Source organism: Scyliorhinus canicula, chromosome 11 (assembly GCF_902713615.1).
Source record: "Scyliorhinus canicula chromosome 11, sScyCan1.1, whole genome shotgun sequence".
Classification (NCBI taxonomy): Eukaryota; Metazoa; Chordata; class Chondrichthyes; order Carcharhiniformes; family Scyliorhinidae; genus Scyliorhinus; species Scyliorhinus canicula.
In genome coordinates this window covers 13,057,114-13,073,415 of record NC_052156.1, presented here as the reverse complement: position 1 = coordinate 13,073,415, position 16,302 = coordinate 13,057,114, and the positions used below count along the sequence as shown (strand labels likewise).

General features: G+C 50.8%; 1 protein-coding gene across 9 annotated transcripts in view; it reads left to right on the top strand.

The window, feature by feature from the left end:
• LOC119973830 (semaphorin-3A-like) overlaps positions 1-16,302 on the top strand; it is a 412,512-nt gene that overhangs the window by 222,611 nt on the left and 173,599 nt on the right. For 7 of the 9 annotated variants that reach the window (XM_038812287.1, XM_038812294.1, XM_038812290.1 and 4 more), the window contains one exon: positions 11,579-11,754. In XM_038812287.1, coding sequence (XP_038668215.1) covers positions 11,646-11,754 — 109 coding nt within the window. In that variant the 5' untranslated portion in view covers positions 11,579-11,645. Of the gene's footprint in view, positions 1-11,024; positions 11,164-11,213; positions 11,376-11,578; positions 11,755-16,302 lie in introns of those variants that run through there. The other 2 variants (XM_038812286.1, XM_038812289.1) reach the window with 2 other exon arrangements.

The window sequence follows — 16,302 nt, the reverse complement described above, 5'->3', positions numbered from 1 at the left end:
CATGTGACTCCAGACCCACAATAACGTGGTTGACACTAAGCTGCCCCCTATAACGGCTGAGCAAGACATTCGGTTGCACCCATGAAGGCTCACGAAGGGCCACGTGATGTAAACGTGGGTGCGGCTGCATTTTAACGAGCTCTGGGCCACTCATCTTTTAACTCTTTTTTAAAAATCTGGATGCACAACCCATAATTATTAGATACTGATGCGTATGATCAGTTTTATGTTCCTGGAAGATCCTGGTTAAATTTTGGCGACGGCGAGCCTGGTTAGGTTAAGAAAATCCTTGGTTGAATGAAGCGGTGGGAGATGGCTGCAGTGAGACCCGGTTCACAGTGGCAGCTTCACTGGTGGATGGGCCTACGTAACGGAGATGCTGTTGGCATCGAGATGATTGCTGCCATTGTGAGTGAAGTTGTGGAAAATGGTCCTGGCTCCCTGACACACATTATTGGACGAATGGATAAGAATGGATGAAGCGGAGAAGAGATTCCCATCATTCGATAGGGTAGTCTCTCTGAATTCCTGTGGCTTGGTATTTCAAATATCCTTGTTGGGTCGGGGAGATGGGTCTGGGGAAGGAGTACTCATGTGCTCGGCCTCCCGAGGGGAGCTGGCGGTGGATTATCAGACAGATTTGAGAACTGGCTGCCCATGCTTTCACAATCTCGATTTGAAGGTTGGCCGTTTTGGGTTCAACAGAGCACATTGCACCCGGTCTTCGAGGCCTGGTGTTGGTTGGAGCCCCCTACCATTCGTCTTACTTTTTCTTGTCCTTTGTGTTTGTCGAGAAGGGTTGGAGGTAGCTGGACACGATGAGCCTTCGCCACCCGCCGGGGCCTAGGTGTTTCTTTACTGGGTCACCAGGACGATGAGATGGCGGAGGTGCGGGGGCTTTGGTGGAACTCTGGATGAAACCTAATTGTTGCTCAATGGCCCTGTCATGGCTGTGGCCTTTCCAAACTCCGGGGATCATTCTATTATCCGGCAGTTCATGATTAACTGTGAACTTTGTTCCCTTGTGACCTTGTTCCTGATTTTGTGTTATTGTCCTCTACCCTGACAAGGGGGTATGATATATGAGCACAGAGGCGTCTGTTGTCTGTTATCCTGTGAAAATCATGCTGAGATGGTGTTGTATGATCTGAGGGCCGTGCAGTATTTACCTGTTTTTTTATGTGCTATAATTCGAGCTTTTACACTGAAGCTCATTTATGGTACCCTTCGCATTATTTATAAATAAGCTGAGTGGCGCCATAACAGAGTGGTGGGTTGGTATAGCAGTGGGTTGGTATGGAGGTGATTGGTATGGTTTGATAAGCCCTCATTCTGGGTGAGGAGAACCCCGTGTTAGTTTTATTGGTGCCGTGTTTTACTTTTGTACCTGTGTTATTTTGAGATTAAGGAATCCTCGCTTGTCTCCGACCAAGGTACAGACAGATCATGTACCCTGGACAAGGCTGAGTTCCTTTCTTTTCTGCTTGTCATTGGCGCCCCTGGAGTGGTTGGAGTGGGGGGAAATATGTACGCGTGCATGCCCGGATGTGGTCGATTATAAAAGTGATTTTCCTTGGTGTCTAGTGCGTTATTGGTCCTAATTTAGTTTGATTGAGCAGGGTAGGGCAATAGTAACTAAGTTTATTGGGGTCAGGTTGAGGGTAGGCTGGTGGGGGGTTAGGTCACCCTCCCCTGAGATGTCCCCTTTTTGGAGGCATCTAGACCCTCCTATTTGAGATGTGGTTCCCCTGGGTACGTAGTATTCTGTTGGCTGCGGTGCCTGAGTGTGAGTCTGAGTGATGTGGTTCAACGGTGTTTAGACCCTTTCCTCGGTTGGAGGTAAGGTTGGATGGAAGAGTAGGGCGCCCTCCTCCAGGTGGAGGAGTTCCAGACTGTCCTCCACCTTGATGTTTCCCTTGGAGGCAGAATTCTGTTTCTCATGCCTCCCCTCATACTCCCAGTCCTGGGCTCCACACTGTCGTGAACATTGTAGGTGTGTGTGGCTCCATATACTGTTCTCTTCCTGGTTCCTTTTCTGTGAAAGTGTACACTCTTTATTCAGGTAGTGAGGTGCTAGTAGAGGCTCTGATTTATTAATTTGCTCCTCAGGGGGGTGTACCTTACCCTGTCTGGAGGAGGAGAATTGTATTTTTCCCCGAGATATACCGGTGCTGGATATCTTGACAGTTCTTCTACCTGACGGTGGGGTATCCTTGATGGAGGGTGTTTCAGGCTTTCCGTTAAGGGCTAGGCCCGAATAGTGCCTCTTACTTGGCTGGAGACAAGCGAGGTTTGTTATGTTGCCAGTCTTGGTATGATGCAGGCATCCTTGGGGCTAATCTGGTTGTTCCTCACTTTTTGGGGTTTCCTTCCGTTATCCGTAAGCAGAGGCACTGATACGGGCTTTGATTCGCCTGATTTAATTTTGGAGGGCTTCCCTTATCTTGTCAGGAGGAGGAGGCTTGTATCACCCTCCGAGATATCCCTTTGATAATGGCTTGACAATTCTTCTTCTCCTTATTCGTGGGGTTGAAGATGGTTTCAAGTTTTCTGGTGATGGTGGGGCCTGGATGGTGTTTCGGATATGGATGAAGCTGAATGAGGTCTGTTGTGTTGCGAGCCTGAACATGGTGTAAGAATCCTGGGTTGCTTTATGGAGATGGGTGGACACCATAGGGCCATGTACCTTGGTGCCCTGAGAGCCCCTCCTCTATTTGATACCCTTTTATCTTTTTACTCTCCTCTTGGAGGGAGATGCCGACTGCAACAATTGTAAGAATATTTGCTGGTCTTCCCTGTATGTATACGTGGAATAATGATCACTCTGTACTGTACCTGATTTGGGGGATTTGGCACATCTTGTGGTTGGATGTAAGACATCCCCTTAGAACTAAGCCTGTTGTGAATTATCTCTGCATTTCTTTTTCTTTATTTCGGGGTTAAAGAATTATTGTCTGGATCTTGCAATGGTTCAGGCAGGTTCCTTATCCGAGAAAGAGACCTTATGAAGGATCACTGCTTCCTCTGGTATGATTGGAATTGGGGGAAGGTACATTTTGGTTCACGCTCGAATGAGGTGTGAAAATCGTATCCTCTATTGTCTTTGACCATATGACCAGGCGCTACAGTTGACGCTGTGCACCAACTTCACCATGATTCCATGGCTTTATCCTCTTTCCCCCTCTTTTTCCCACTTACCCGTTCACCATTTTTTTCCCCATTATAAAAAGAGGCACCAACTTTAACCCTGTCTTTTTCTGTATTCAGATAGGCTGAAGCATCTATGCTCTCCCGTACCAGTATTGAGGGTCTGCTACGTTGTTAGCAATATTGAAAAAAAAACTCTAATAAAAGTATATATATATATTAAAGAAAGCTTAAGGGCAATTATGGATGGTCACAAAAGCTGGTCTTGGCAGCAATGAATTCATGAATAAACAGAATGTTTGAGGCTGTAAAATCTAATTGTAAAAGTGGATACTGGCTGAGTTCATATGTAGGTTAATTAAGAGGGTGCAGATCTGGTATTTATTATTGCTTGAGTGCTTGAGCATGGTAAATGTATGTTTAGCTTCTTTATGCATCTCCCCCCCCCCCCACCCCCCACCCACCCACCCACACTCCGATGCAGAAATTTGCATTTAACTGTGTATGATATCTGAAGTGAGACCATGGAGTGTTTACATAAGTAGAGTTTTTATAAGCCTAGCTCTGTAATCTAGGCATGACATGACACGTACTGAAGCTAGAGCTACCACACTGAGATCGCCAAACTCAGCAGTCAGGGACCCGATATGAGACCTCTGTGTCCTTAAGACTCGGTGACACGTTGCTGGGCAGTGGCCTGTGCTGGGATTCAGCTTGCGAGGAACTGGAGGAGGCCATTCAGCCCCTCAGCCTTCTCCTGCCATCAAAGGTTAATCTGTCCCTTAACGTGCCTCTGTAACCCTTGATGCCCTTGCCTGGCTAAATAGAAGTTTACAATTGACCCCTTCACCTCAACTGCTTTTTGGAGGTGAGGTTTCCATTAACATTTGTGTGAGAGAGCGCTTCCTCGCATTATCCATGATAGGCCTGTCTCCAGTTTAAATGTAGTCCCCCCCATCAGAAGAAATCTCTATCTACACTAATTGTACTAAGTGACTGAAAAAAAAATCCGCAGAGAGCTACATTGACAAACGCAATTAAACCAAATACATATATATATATGCGCATATAATATGGAAAGACACTGAATTTTTTAAAATACCATTTGGAACAAGAATAAAGATTTCCCAGTGGGCAGCTTTTTGAGAGACTGCACGATTTGTGCATTCAAATCCCTGATCTCTGCTCCTGGTTGCCCTGTGCGCCTGACAGTCTCTGAGTAGCCTGGAAGAGAAGAGAGGCCAGCAGCCGGGGTGCAGAAACCACACAGGTACTGATCACATCATCTCGTCACCCCAGAAATAATTGGTGGAATATAAGCTTGCTGTGCAACAAGAATATCATTTGGGTGTTTTTTTAAAAAACGTTTGTAAACCTCCCGCTGATATATTGCAAAACAAATAATTCTGTTGCAAACCTCAAGGCATGCTGCCTTAAAAACAAATGTTTGATCTCGCTTTCACATCTGTCGAGATTATTCGAAACAGCTGGGAGTGCACAGCACAATTATGGTGCGGCTGTTTGAGTGTGGATCAGCCTGTTTGAGTTCCAGCTGTGAATTCTTCTCATTCCTTCAACTTTTTTTTGTAAGTGTCAATATTTAAGCAATTAGGTTACATATTCCACTAAATTAAAAAAAAAATTAAGAGTACCCAATTCGTTTTTTCCAATTAAGGGGCAATTTAGCGTGGCCAACCCATCTATTGTGGGGGCGAAACCCACGCAAACACAGGGAGAATGTGCAAACTCCACACGGACAGTGACCCAGAGCCGGGATCGAACCTGGGACCGTGGTGCTGTGAGGCTGCAGGGCTAACCCACTGCGCCACCGTGCTGCCCCATATTCCACTAAATAAAGTTTTTTTCAAAAATATAGCTCTCAATTCATCATTTGAATTTCAACGGAAAATTCTTTGAGCCAATAAAAATAAGTCCAATGATATGCGGGTTAGGTGGATGGGCTGGGCTACATTGCCCCTCAGTGTCCAAAGGTTGGGTGGGGTGGAGGAGATAGGGTTGGGGAATGGGCCGGTGTGAGGGGCTCTTTACCACCTCTCCCCTTTGCTTCCCCATTCCACCCTACATCTGTCACAGTTTACCCTCTGATGTTAGTTTCTCTGCTGTATGACATTTCACACCGTTTGTTCTCTCTGGGGACTCCCCTTAGCACTCTTTCCCCTTGGTTTCTGTGGCTATCAGCATTAATTTCTCTTGGTTTCTGTGGCTATGACTCATCTTTCATTCCCTCATTCCACAGTATAAGTATCTCCCATTTTCTTTTTTTTAAATTTAGATTACCCAATTATTTTTTCCAATTAAGGGGCAATTTAGCGTGGCCAATCCACCTACTCTGCATATTTTTGGGTTGTGGGGGCGAAACCCACACAAACACGGGGAGAATGTGCAAACGCCACACGGACAGTGACCCAGAGCCGGGATCGAACCTGGGACCTCAGCGCCGTGAGGCGGTTGTGCTAACCACTAGGCCACCGTGCTGCCGTATCTCCCATTTTCTATGTCTTTTAGCTTTGACAAAGGGTCACCTGGACAGATGCTGCCAGACCTGCTGAGATTTTCCTGCATTTTCTCTTTTGGTTTCTTTTCTCTTATGAATCTTTGTGAGCTACAATCCATTTGGACCTGACAGCCCCTCAGAGGCAGGATCACTAAACCATCTCTCCAGATTGATATCTGTCATATTAAAGGGGAAAGACAATAGTTTCCAAAAGAATAGAACGTACAGTGCAGAAGGAGACCATTCGGCCCATCGAGTCTGCACAGACCCCTGGAAAGAGCACCCTACTTAAGCCCACACCTCTGCCCCATCCCTGTAACCCAGCAACCCCACCTAACCTTTGGACACTAAGGGACAATTTAGCACGGCCAATTCAAACCCCATGCCTGCGTGGGTTTCCTCCGGTTGCTCAAGTTTCCTCACACATTCCAAAGATGTACAGGTTAGGTGGGTTGGCCATGATAAATTGCCCTTAGTGTCCAAAAACAAAAGGTTAGATGGAGTTACTGGGTTACGGGGATCGGGTGCAGGTGTGGGCTTGGGTGGGGTGTGCTTTCCAAGGGCCGGTGCAGACTCGATGGGCCGAATGGCCTCCTTCTGCACTGTAAATTCTATGATTCAATCCACCTAACGTGCACATTTTTGGACTGTGGGAGGAAACCGGAGCAGCTGGAGGAAACCCACGCACACACAGGGAGAACGTGCAAACTCCACACAGTCACCCGAGGCCGGAATTGAGCCCGGAACCCTGGAGCTGTGAGGCAGCAGTGCTAACCACTGTGCCACCATACCGTAAACAAGGTACTCTCTCCAATATCTGCCCAAAAAACGATATTAGATATATATGTAAATAAAATTAAAAATAATTATGATTAATATTTCCCAGAATTCAGTCCTCGAGAGCCACCATTTTAGGGCCCCTTCTCCAAGGTCCCTGTGATGACACCACTGATGGAGTTTGGCTGTTCCCATAATAGAATGGCTAAGTCTATCCAGGAGGGAGGATTTCAGTGGCAGGATGGGATTGAGCTCAGCAGTAAAGCCTTCCATGGTTAGGAGAACTTGCTGTCCAGAATCACACGGCAACAAAAATAGCCACTCAGAAGTGACAGCAGAAGGTGCTGACACCTGTCCGATACATAGATACAGGGTAGCATGGTGGTTAGCATAAATGCTTCACAGCTCCAGGGTCCCAGGTTCGATTCCCGGCTGGGTCACTGTCTGTGTGGAATCTGCACGTCCTCCCCCTGTGTGCGTGGGTTTCCTCCGGGTGCTCCGGTTTCCTCCCACAGTCCAAAGATGTGCGGGTTAGGTGGATTGGCCATGCTAAATTGCCCGTAGTGTCCTAATAAAAGTAAGGTTAAGGGGGGGGGGGGGGATGTTGGGTTATGGGTATAGGGTGGATACGTGGGTTTGAGTGGGGTGATCATGGCTCGGCACAACATTGAGGGCCGAAGGGCCTGTTCTGTGCTGTACTGTTCTATAACATAGAATGTACAGTGCAGAAGGAGGCCATTCGGCCCATCGAGTCTGCACCGACCCACTTAAGCCGTCACTTCCACCCGATTCCCATAACCCCTCCCAACCTTTTTGGACACTTAGGTCAATTTATCATGGCCAATGCACCCAACCTGCACATCTTTGGACTGTGGGAGGAAACCGGAGCACCCGGAGGAAACCCACGCAATACATGCAAATATATGCAACATAAGTCCACAGCTTTAGAAGCTGCAATTGAAGGTGGGAATAGAGAAACAAAAAAGGATCAAATTTTAAACATATAATTTTACTTTTGGTTCGAGTTCAGGGGATTTTCAGTCGCTTCACTGCAGTGTTAAAGTAAGTCTACTTGTGACAATAGGAAAGATTATTTATTAGTTGTTGTCTGTGGTATCTTGCTGTGTACAAATTAGCTGCATTTGTCGAGGGTAACGATGGTGACTATTCTTCAGAATGAATCAACCGACTTTGGGATGACTTAACAATGTGAAAGGCGCTACAGAGTTGCAGATTTTCTTTTTAATCGTTCTTAAGAGCCTGCATAAATGCAACAATCTCAACTCCCCTCAAATCTGCCCTGTTGCGGAAAACCACGAGCTTCCTTATAAATGAGCATGTGCACTCAGGCCTTACTGTCCCTTCCCAAGTGTGGAAAATCACTTAAACACTTAACCCAGCCCCCGCTCCCCCGCCAGCTCCTGTAATCATTCTGACAGATATTGTGCCTGACGGTTATGGGCTGTCACATAAAGTGGGGGAAGAGAATCAGGATTGGGAGGGATGCATTCTAAACCACAGAGGTAAGGTGGTGTGGTGGTGGGGCATCGATCTCCTCCAGCTTCGGCATTCTTGTCAGGAAGCCAAGTGCTAAAAAAAAAGAGAATTCATATTTTACAGTCAGCAGCCCCCCCCCCCCCCGTGTGCTGAGCAGAATTGCAGCCCCCCCAATCCCCTTCCGTCCCACAACTTACAGTGGAGTGAGAGTGAGTTCCAGGCTGTCTCTGGTACATGTCTGGGGTCAGGGACTCTCTACCCCACACTCTTCTGCTGAGGCCAGAGAGACACAAATCTCTCTCTCTCTCTCTGTCTGTATAGGCTGCTGGGCAGCCTCGCCTCGCCTGACATCAAGTTGGGTCACTGGACTGTGTAATTTATTCGGCAGTTTGTATCAGTGCTCCAGAGAGAGAGAGAGGGGAGCTGAAAATCTGTCTTCACCATTGTGATACAAATCTGACACATCCCCCCCTCCCCTCCCCTCCCAAGCTTGAACACAGAAGGCAGATTAAGTGTCTTGGCAAAGCTGGTAGTTTAGAAATGTGAAAAGCTCTCCTGTTAAGTTGTGTTCATTAGTTTTCTCCTTGCCTCCTCTCTCTCTCTTTCTCACACACACGCTTTCTCCCTCCCTCTCTCTCTTTCTCACACACACTTTCTCCCTCCCTCTCTCTCTCTCTTTCCCTTCCGCACTTTCTCCCTCCCTCTCTGCCTCTCCCTCCACTCCCTCTCTCTCCCTCCCTCCCCTCCCCCTCTCTCCCTCCCTCCCCTCCCTCTCTCTCCCTCCCTCCCACTCTCTCCCTCCCCCTCCCTCCCTCCCCCTCCCTCCCTCCCTCTCTCTCCCTCCCCCTCTCTCCCTCCCCCTCTCTCCCTCCCTCCCTCTCACTCTCCCTCCCTCTCTCTCCCTCTCCCTCCCTCTCTCTCCCTCCCTCTCTCTCCCTCTCCCTCCCTCCCTCTCTCTCCCTCTCCCTCCCTCCCTCTCTCTCCCTCTCCCTCCCTCCCTCTCTCTCCCTCTCTCTCTCTCCCTCCCTCTTCCTCTCTCCCTCCCTCTTCCTCTCTCCCTCCCTCCCTCCCTCTCTCTTCCTCCCTCCCTCCCTCCCTCTTCCTCCCTCCCTCCCTCCCTCCCTCCTCCTCCCTCCCTCCCTCTTCCTCCCTCTTCCTCCCTCTCCCTCCCTCTCTCTCCCTCCCTCTCTCTCCCTCCCTCCCTCTCTCTCTCCCTCCCTCCCTCTCTCTCTCCCTCCCTCCCTCTCCCTCCCTCCCTCCCTCTCCCTCCCTCCTCCCTCTCCCTCCCTCCCTCTCTCTCCCTCCTCCCTCTCCCCCTCTCCCTCCCTCTCCCTCCCTCCCTCCCTCCCTCCCTCCCTCTCTCTCCCTCCCTCTCTCTCCCTCCCTCCCTCTCTCTCCCTCCCTCCCTCTCTCTCCCTCCCTCCCTCTCTCTCCCTCCCTCTCTCCCTCTCCCTCCCTCTCTCCCTCTCCCTCCCTCCCTCCCTCCCTCTCCCTCCCTCCCTCTCCCTCCCTCCCTCCCTCCCTCTCCCTCCCTCCCTCCCTCCCTCCCTCTCCCTCCCTCCCTCCCTCCCTCTCCCTCCCTCCCTCCCTCTCCCTCCCTCCCTCCCTCCCTCTCTCTCCCTCCCTCCCTCTCTCTCCCTCCCTCTCTCCCTCTCCCTCCCTCCCTCCCTCTCGCTCTCCCTCCCTCCCTCCCTCTCTCTCCCTCCCTCTCTCCCTCCCTCCCTCTCTCCCTCCCTCCCCCTCCTCTCTCTCCCCTCCCTCTCTCTCCCTCCCCTCCCTCCCTCTCTCTCCCTCCCTCTCTCTCCCTCCCTCTCTCTCCCTCCCTCTCTCTCCCTCCCTCCCTCCCTCTCTCTCCCTCCCTCCCTCTCTCTCCCTCCCTCCCTCTCTCTCCCTCCCTCTCTCTCCCTCCCTCCCTCTCTCCCCCTCTCTCTCCCTCCCTCCCTCCCCCCCCCTCTCTCTCCCTCCCCCTCCCCCTCCCTCCCTCCCTCTCTCTCCCTCCCCCTCCCTCCCTCTCTCCCTCCCTCTCCTTCCCTCTCCCTCCCTCCCTCTCCCTCCCTCCCTCCCTCCCTCCCCCTCCCTCCCCCCCTCCCCCTCCCTCCCTCCCCCTCCCCCTCCCTCCCTCCCCCTCCCTCCCTCCCTCTCCCTCCCTCCCTCCCTCCCTCCCCCTCCCTCCCTCCCCCTCCCTCCCCCCCTCCCCCTCCCTCTCCCTCCCTCCCCCCTCCCCCTCCCTCCTCCCTCCCTCCCCCTCCCTCCCTCCCCCTCCCTCCCTCTCCCTCCCTCCCCCTCCCTCCCTCCCTCCCGCCCCCTCTCCCTCCCTCCCGCTCCCTCTCCCTCCCTCCCGCACTGCCCCTCTCCCTCCCTCCCGCACTGCCCCTCTCCCTCCCTCCCGCTCCCTCTCCCTCCCTCCCGCTCCCTCTCCCTCCCTCCCGCTCCCTCTCCCTCCCTCCCTCCCTCTCACTCTCTCTCCCTCCCTCCCTCTCTCTCTCTCCCCCTCCCTCCCCCTCTCTCCCTCCCTCCCCCTCTCTCCCTCCCTCCCCCTCTCTCTCTCCCTCCCTCTCTCTCTCCCTCCCTCTCTCTCTCTCCCTCCCTCCCTCTCTCCCTCCCTCCCTCCCTATCTCCCTCCCTCCCTATCTCCCTCCCTCCCTCTCTATCTCCCTCCCTCCCTCCCTCCCTATCTCCCTCCCTCCCTCCCTCCCTATCTCCCTCCCTCCCTCCCTCCCTATCTCCCTCCCTCCCTCCCTCCCTATCTCCCTCCCTCCCTCTCTATCTCCCTCCCTCCCTCTCTATCTCCCTCCCTCTCTATCTCCCTCCCTCCCTCCCTCCCTCTCTATCTCCCTCCCTCCCTCCCTATCTCCCTCCCTCCCTCCCTCTCTCCCTCCCTCCCTCTCTCTCTCCCTCCCTCCCTCCCTCTCTCTCTCCCTCCCTCCCTCCCTCCCTTTCTCTCTCTCTCCCTCCCTCCCTTTCTCTCTCTCTCCCTCTCTCTCTCTCCCTCCCTCCCTCTCTCTCTCTCCCTCCCTCTCTCTCTCTCCCTCCCTCCCTCTCTCCCTCCCTCCCTCCCTCTCTCTCTCTGATGTTGTTCTCTCTCCAATGCAGAGGGCAGTCTACTCTCCCTTCCTCCTTCACTGAAGGTGAACGTGTCGCCTGTGCCAGGGGATATGAAGCGTGTGGGCAGATTGCGAGCTCCTGTCACAACGCCAGCGCCTCTTAATGCTGGATTCAGGGAGCAGGCGAGTTGAAGAAAGGAGGGGAGGGGGAGGGGGGGGGGGGGGGGAATAATCAAACTCTCTTGAACCTGTTCAACTGCAAAGAGCCACGACAAAAGGGGGCTGGGACATAGGAACAAAGTGCATTCCAGGAACTGTTGCACCAGAGAGTTGTGTCCAGAGTTGAAGCCTTGTATGTGTGTGTTTGCAACCCAATCACACTGGGGACGGAGCAGGTTGGATTTCATTCGGAAACTTACTTTCTGTCAATTTCTGTGTTTGTTTTGAAGAAGTGGCTGGGGATTGTTCTAACTCTCTGTGTGGCTCTCTGCACCTCGCTGTTTGTACCTGTCCCCCATCCCCCACCCCCCAGCTTGGAGCTTGACGATCGCACAAGATCCGTCCAATAATGACCCATTCTCACTCTTGCACTTTTCAGGGTTTGATGGTGTGACTGGCTGTCCTCTGTAACGCTCCCGACTGCTGCTGCTGCTGTGACAGAAACGATGGCCCCTCTGTGGAATTGCTTCTTGCTCTATCTGCTCACTGCTCAAGCCCTTGCAGCCCAGGGTAGGACCCTCAGCAACAACCCCAGGCTGAAGATGTCTTACAAGGGTGAGTACCTTTTGCAAACTGACCCCCTTCCCTTGAGAAAATATATTGGCAGCGCAGTGAGGAGTCTGTCAGTGAGGGGTTTGGGCGGGACGTCCAGTCTATTTATTGCTGCAGGTGAGATTTAACCTGAGTTCACCCTCTCAGGCTGATCGGAGCTCTACCTTGTCTGTGACTTTTTTCAATCCTAGAATCCCTACAGTGCACAAGGAGGCCATTTGGCCCATCGAGTCTGCACCAGCCCTTGGAAAGAGCATCCTATTTAAACCCACACCTCCAACCTATACCCACAACCTCATCCAACCTTTTGTTTGGACACTAAGCGGCAATTGAGCATAGCCAATCCACCTACCCTGCGCATCTTTGGACTGTGGGAGGAAACCGGAGCACCCGGAGGAAACCCACGCAGACACGGGGAGAACGTGCAGACTCCACGTGGACAGACTGGTGGAGGTGGTGTTGGGGAGGGGAGGGGGTGGGAGTGGAAAGAGCGATTTCCCTGCGGATTTTGTGCCATTAGCAGCTTTCTATCCGAATATTTAATATTGAGTGAGGCAAGATTTGAATTTCACGATGACAGGATGTCTCAGACAGCCAATTAAATACTTTTTGAAGTGCGACCACTTAGTCTGTACCACAGCAGCCAATTTGTGCACAGCAAGCTCCCACTAACTGCGATGTAATAATGACCCTGTAATCTGTTTTAGTGATGTTGCTTGAAGGTTAATATTGGCTGGGGCACCGGGGATAACTCTCAGGCCAGAATCTTCCAGCCCGTCCCGTCGAAGTGATTTTCCAGTCCTGCCGATGGCGACTAACCGCCCCTCCCCTGCCGCGTCGCAAACTCTGGCGGCGGAGGATGCGAGCCGTGCAAAATCACATCGGCGGGACTGGATGGTCCATCCACCAGCCAATGGCTGGCCGCCTCTACGCTGTGGGGGAGGGGGGGGGGGGTGTGCCGGCAGGAAAATCCCTCCTTTAGTCTCTTCCTCAAACTACTGCCCTGGGATCTTTTATATCTGCTCGATTGGGCGAACAGAGCCTTTGTTTAATAGCTTCATTGGAAACCCTGAATACTGAGAGAGAAATTAAAACCGCCCCGGCTTTCCCGTCATGAACAGGCACTGAGACCCAGCCGTGGGCCCCAAGGGAGAGCAGATCAAAATTGGGCAAGGAGTTGTGGTTGGAGCCTGTCCCGAGCAGGTCGCCAGATTGGTTGATGAGATGATGGGAGGAGAGATGGGGCAGATGGTGGGGTGGGGTGGGTTGGCTTAAGCCTGAGTTGACAGCATGATCTGCCCCATTCAATACTATCAAAATGGGATCCATCAAAAAAAGGTGTCTTTACTTTTCGTTGCGCAGACCTCAAAGGTCCTGTTTTAAAAATGCAATCTCCACCCCTACATTGAGCACTGAGACTGCACTGCATTTTCATGGTGCCCAAATCCTTTTTCCAGTGGATGCCTTGAATGCTGAGAAGTCGGTGACCAGATTCCTTATCTAAAGGGAGTTGTGAACAAGGTGGATTTTAGTAACAAACAATGATCGTTTCACAGCTTCTCTGGGGGGGGGGTTTGAACACATGCCCCAAAACATTAATCTGGGACTTTGGATTCCAGTTTCATCTGGCCGTAGATTTGGCCCAGGGAGAGGGACAGACAGTCGGGTAAGATGACCCCCTCAGTCACCCACTGCCTGGACCACTTGATGGCAAGTTTGGCCAGGCGGAGGAGCAGGTTCACAAAGAGGTCCTCCTCCTTCTCTGCCCCCCTCCCCACCCGGTGCAAATTCTTCCAGCGATACCCCAGCGGCCAATAATTAGTTTTATAATATCAGATTTCTTTTATTGAATTCCAATTCCACCTTTGGGGTGGGATTTGAACCGAGTCCCTGGATTGCTTATTCAGTCAGGTAATGACTACACCACTGCCTTCCCCTAGGCTAGTGAGCTGTTCCAGGATAATGAAGCTACAGAAATAGATGCAAAGCACTTATCTGCCTCCTGCATCTCCACAAGACCAGACGATGTAGGAGCAGGATTAGGCCATTTGGCCCATCGAGTCTGCTCCGCCATTCGATCATGGCTGAAATGTTGCTCATTCCCATTCTCCTGCGTTCTCCCCACAACATCTGAGCCCCTTATTAATCAAGAACACCAGATTACAAGAGCTGGAAGATGGAATTAGACAGAATAGTTATTTCTTGGACATAAGAACTAGGAGCAGGAATAGACAATTTAGCCCCTGGATCCTACTCCGCCATTCAATACGATCATGGCTGATCTCACCATAACCTCAGCTCCACCCTCCTGCCTGTTCTCCGTAATCCTTAAACCTGTTTCTAATTGAAAATCTGCCCAACTCCTTAAATTTACCCAACCACTGAGAACCTGGGTTCGAATCCCGGCCCTGGCTCACTGTCCGTGTGGAGTTTGCACATTCTCCCCGTGTCTGCGTGGTTTCACCCCCACACCCCAAAGATGTGCAGGGTAGGTGGATTGGCCACGCTAAATTGCCCCTTAATTTGAAAAGAAAAATAATTGGCTATTCTAAATGTTAAAAAAAATTACCCAACCACCGCACTCTGGGATAGCGAATTCCACAGATTCACAACCCTTTGGGAGAAGTAATGTCTCCTCATCTCTGTTTTAAATTTTTTGCCCTTTATCTCAAGGTGTGGGACACCTTTTAAGTCTAAATGTGTGTCACAATGTTGTGTTGCACCCCGAGAAGGTAGCATCAGTTTGATTTGCTGAACTTTCCTCCACTGATTTATGTAAATTAAAGGGACAGAGAAAGATTCACATTTGTACGGCATTCACAAACTCAGGGTATCCCAAAGTTGTTTTACAACCAGCAAAGTACTTTTTGAAGCGTTGACACTGCTGTGGCGGTGGAATCTTGACAGTCAGTTTGTGCACAGCAAGCTCCCACAGACGGCAAATGTTCAGATAATCTGTTTTAGCCATGTTGATGGAGGGGCAAATATTAGCCAGGGCGCCAGGGAGTACTGATCTGTTCTTTGAATCATGTCATGGGATTTATTGACGCCCTCATGAGTGGTGCAACCCTTTATACAAATGATACATCTGAGAGTGCGGAGCTTCCTCATTACTGTACTGGTGCGTCAGCCTGGATCTTGTGATTAAGCCTCAGGAAGTAAGGCTCAAATTCAGGGCTTTTTAACTCCAGAGGTTACCCACTGAGTCACGGCTGACACGTTTTCTACATGTAATTCAAACTATGCAGTGATGTGGCAGAATTGTCCTGCTCACCAATCTGAACTAGTGGCACTGGACGAGGGTGAGTTTGAGTCAGCAGTGGGAAGGTATTCTTGCGGACAGAGGGAACTGAAAGAGTTAGTGTTGGAGGAGAGGGGCACAGTACTGGCAATTATGTGTCGCTGTTAAACACTAGTCAAGACTGTGGCTGCACTGAACCTTGTCCTCAGTTAAACAGGCCGCTCAGTTGGGTGGGGCGGCGGGGAGGGGGGGGGGGGGTGCTGGTCGTGGGGGTTTGATGTTTGTTCTTACAATCATTGTTTGCCTGTTAAACTGCTGCTCTCAGCGAAGGAATTCCTGAATTTGGCACACAAATCCGGAGTCATGGTTCAGAAATAGGAGGTGAATGGGGAACGTCAGATGGTAAAGGACACTCGGGACATGGAGGTACAGGGGAACATAGGAACGGGTATAGGCCATTCAGCCCCTCGAGCCTGTCCTGCCATTCAATGAGATCATGGCTGATCTGTGACCTAACTCCATGTACCTTCCTTTGGCCCATATCCCTCAATATCTTTGCTTAACAAAAATCTATCTCAGATTTAAAATTAACAACTGATCCAGCTTCCACTGCTGTTTGTGGGAGAGAGTTTCAAACCTCTACCACCTTTTGAGGTGAAGTAGTTCTTCGTAACATCTCCCCTGGACGATCTATGTGACAATAAAAGATTATTATTATAAGACCATAAGACATGGAAGCAGAATTAGGCCACTCGGCCCATCGAGTCTGCTCCGTCATTCGATCATGGCTGGTATTTTTCTCATGCCTATTCTCCTGCCTTCTCCCCATAACCCCTGATCCCCTGATTAATCAAGAAGATATCTATTTCTGGCTGAAACATACTCAGTGATTTGTTTCCACAGCCTTCTGCAACAAAGAGTTCCACAGATTCACCACCTCAGGCTGAAGAAATTGCTCCTCATCTCAGTTTTCAAGGATCGTCCCTTTAGTTTGAGATTGTGTCCTCTGCTTCTAGTTTTTCCTACTAGTGGAAACATCCTCTCCACGCCCACTCTATCCAGGCCTCGCAGTATCCTGTAAGTTTCATTACGATCCCCCTCATCCTTCTAAATTCCAACAAGTACAGACGCAGAATCCTCAACTGTTCCTCATATGACAAGCTCTTTATTCCAGGGATCATTCTTGTGAACCTCCTCTGGACCCTTTCCAAGGCCAGCATATTCTTCCTTAAATACGGGGCCCAAAACTGCTCACAATACTCCAAATGGGGTCTGACCAGAGTCTTATTCAGCCTCAGAAGTACATCCCT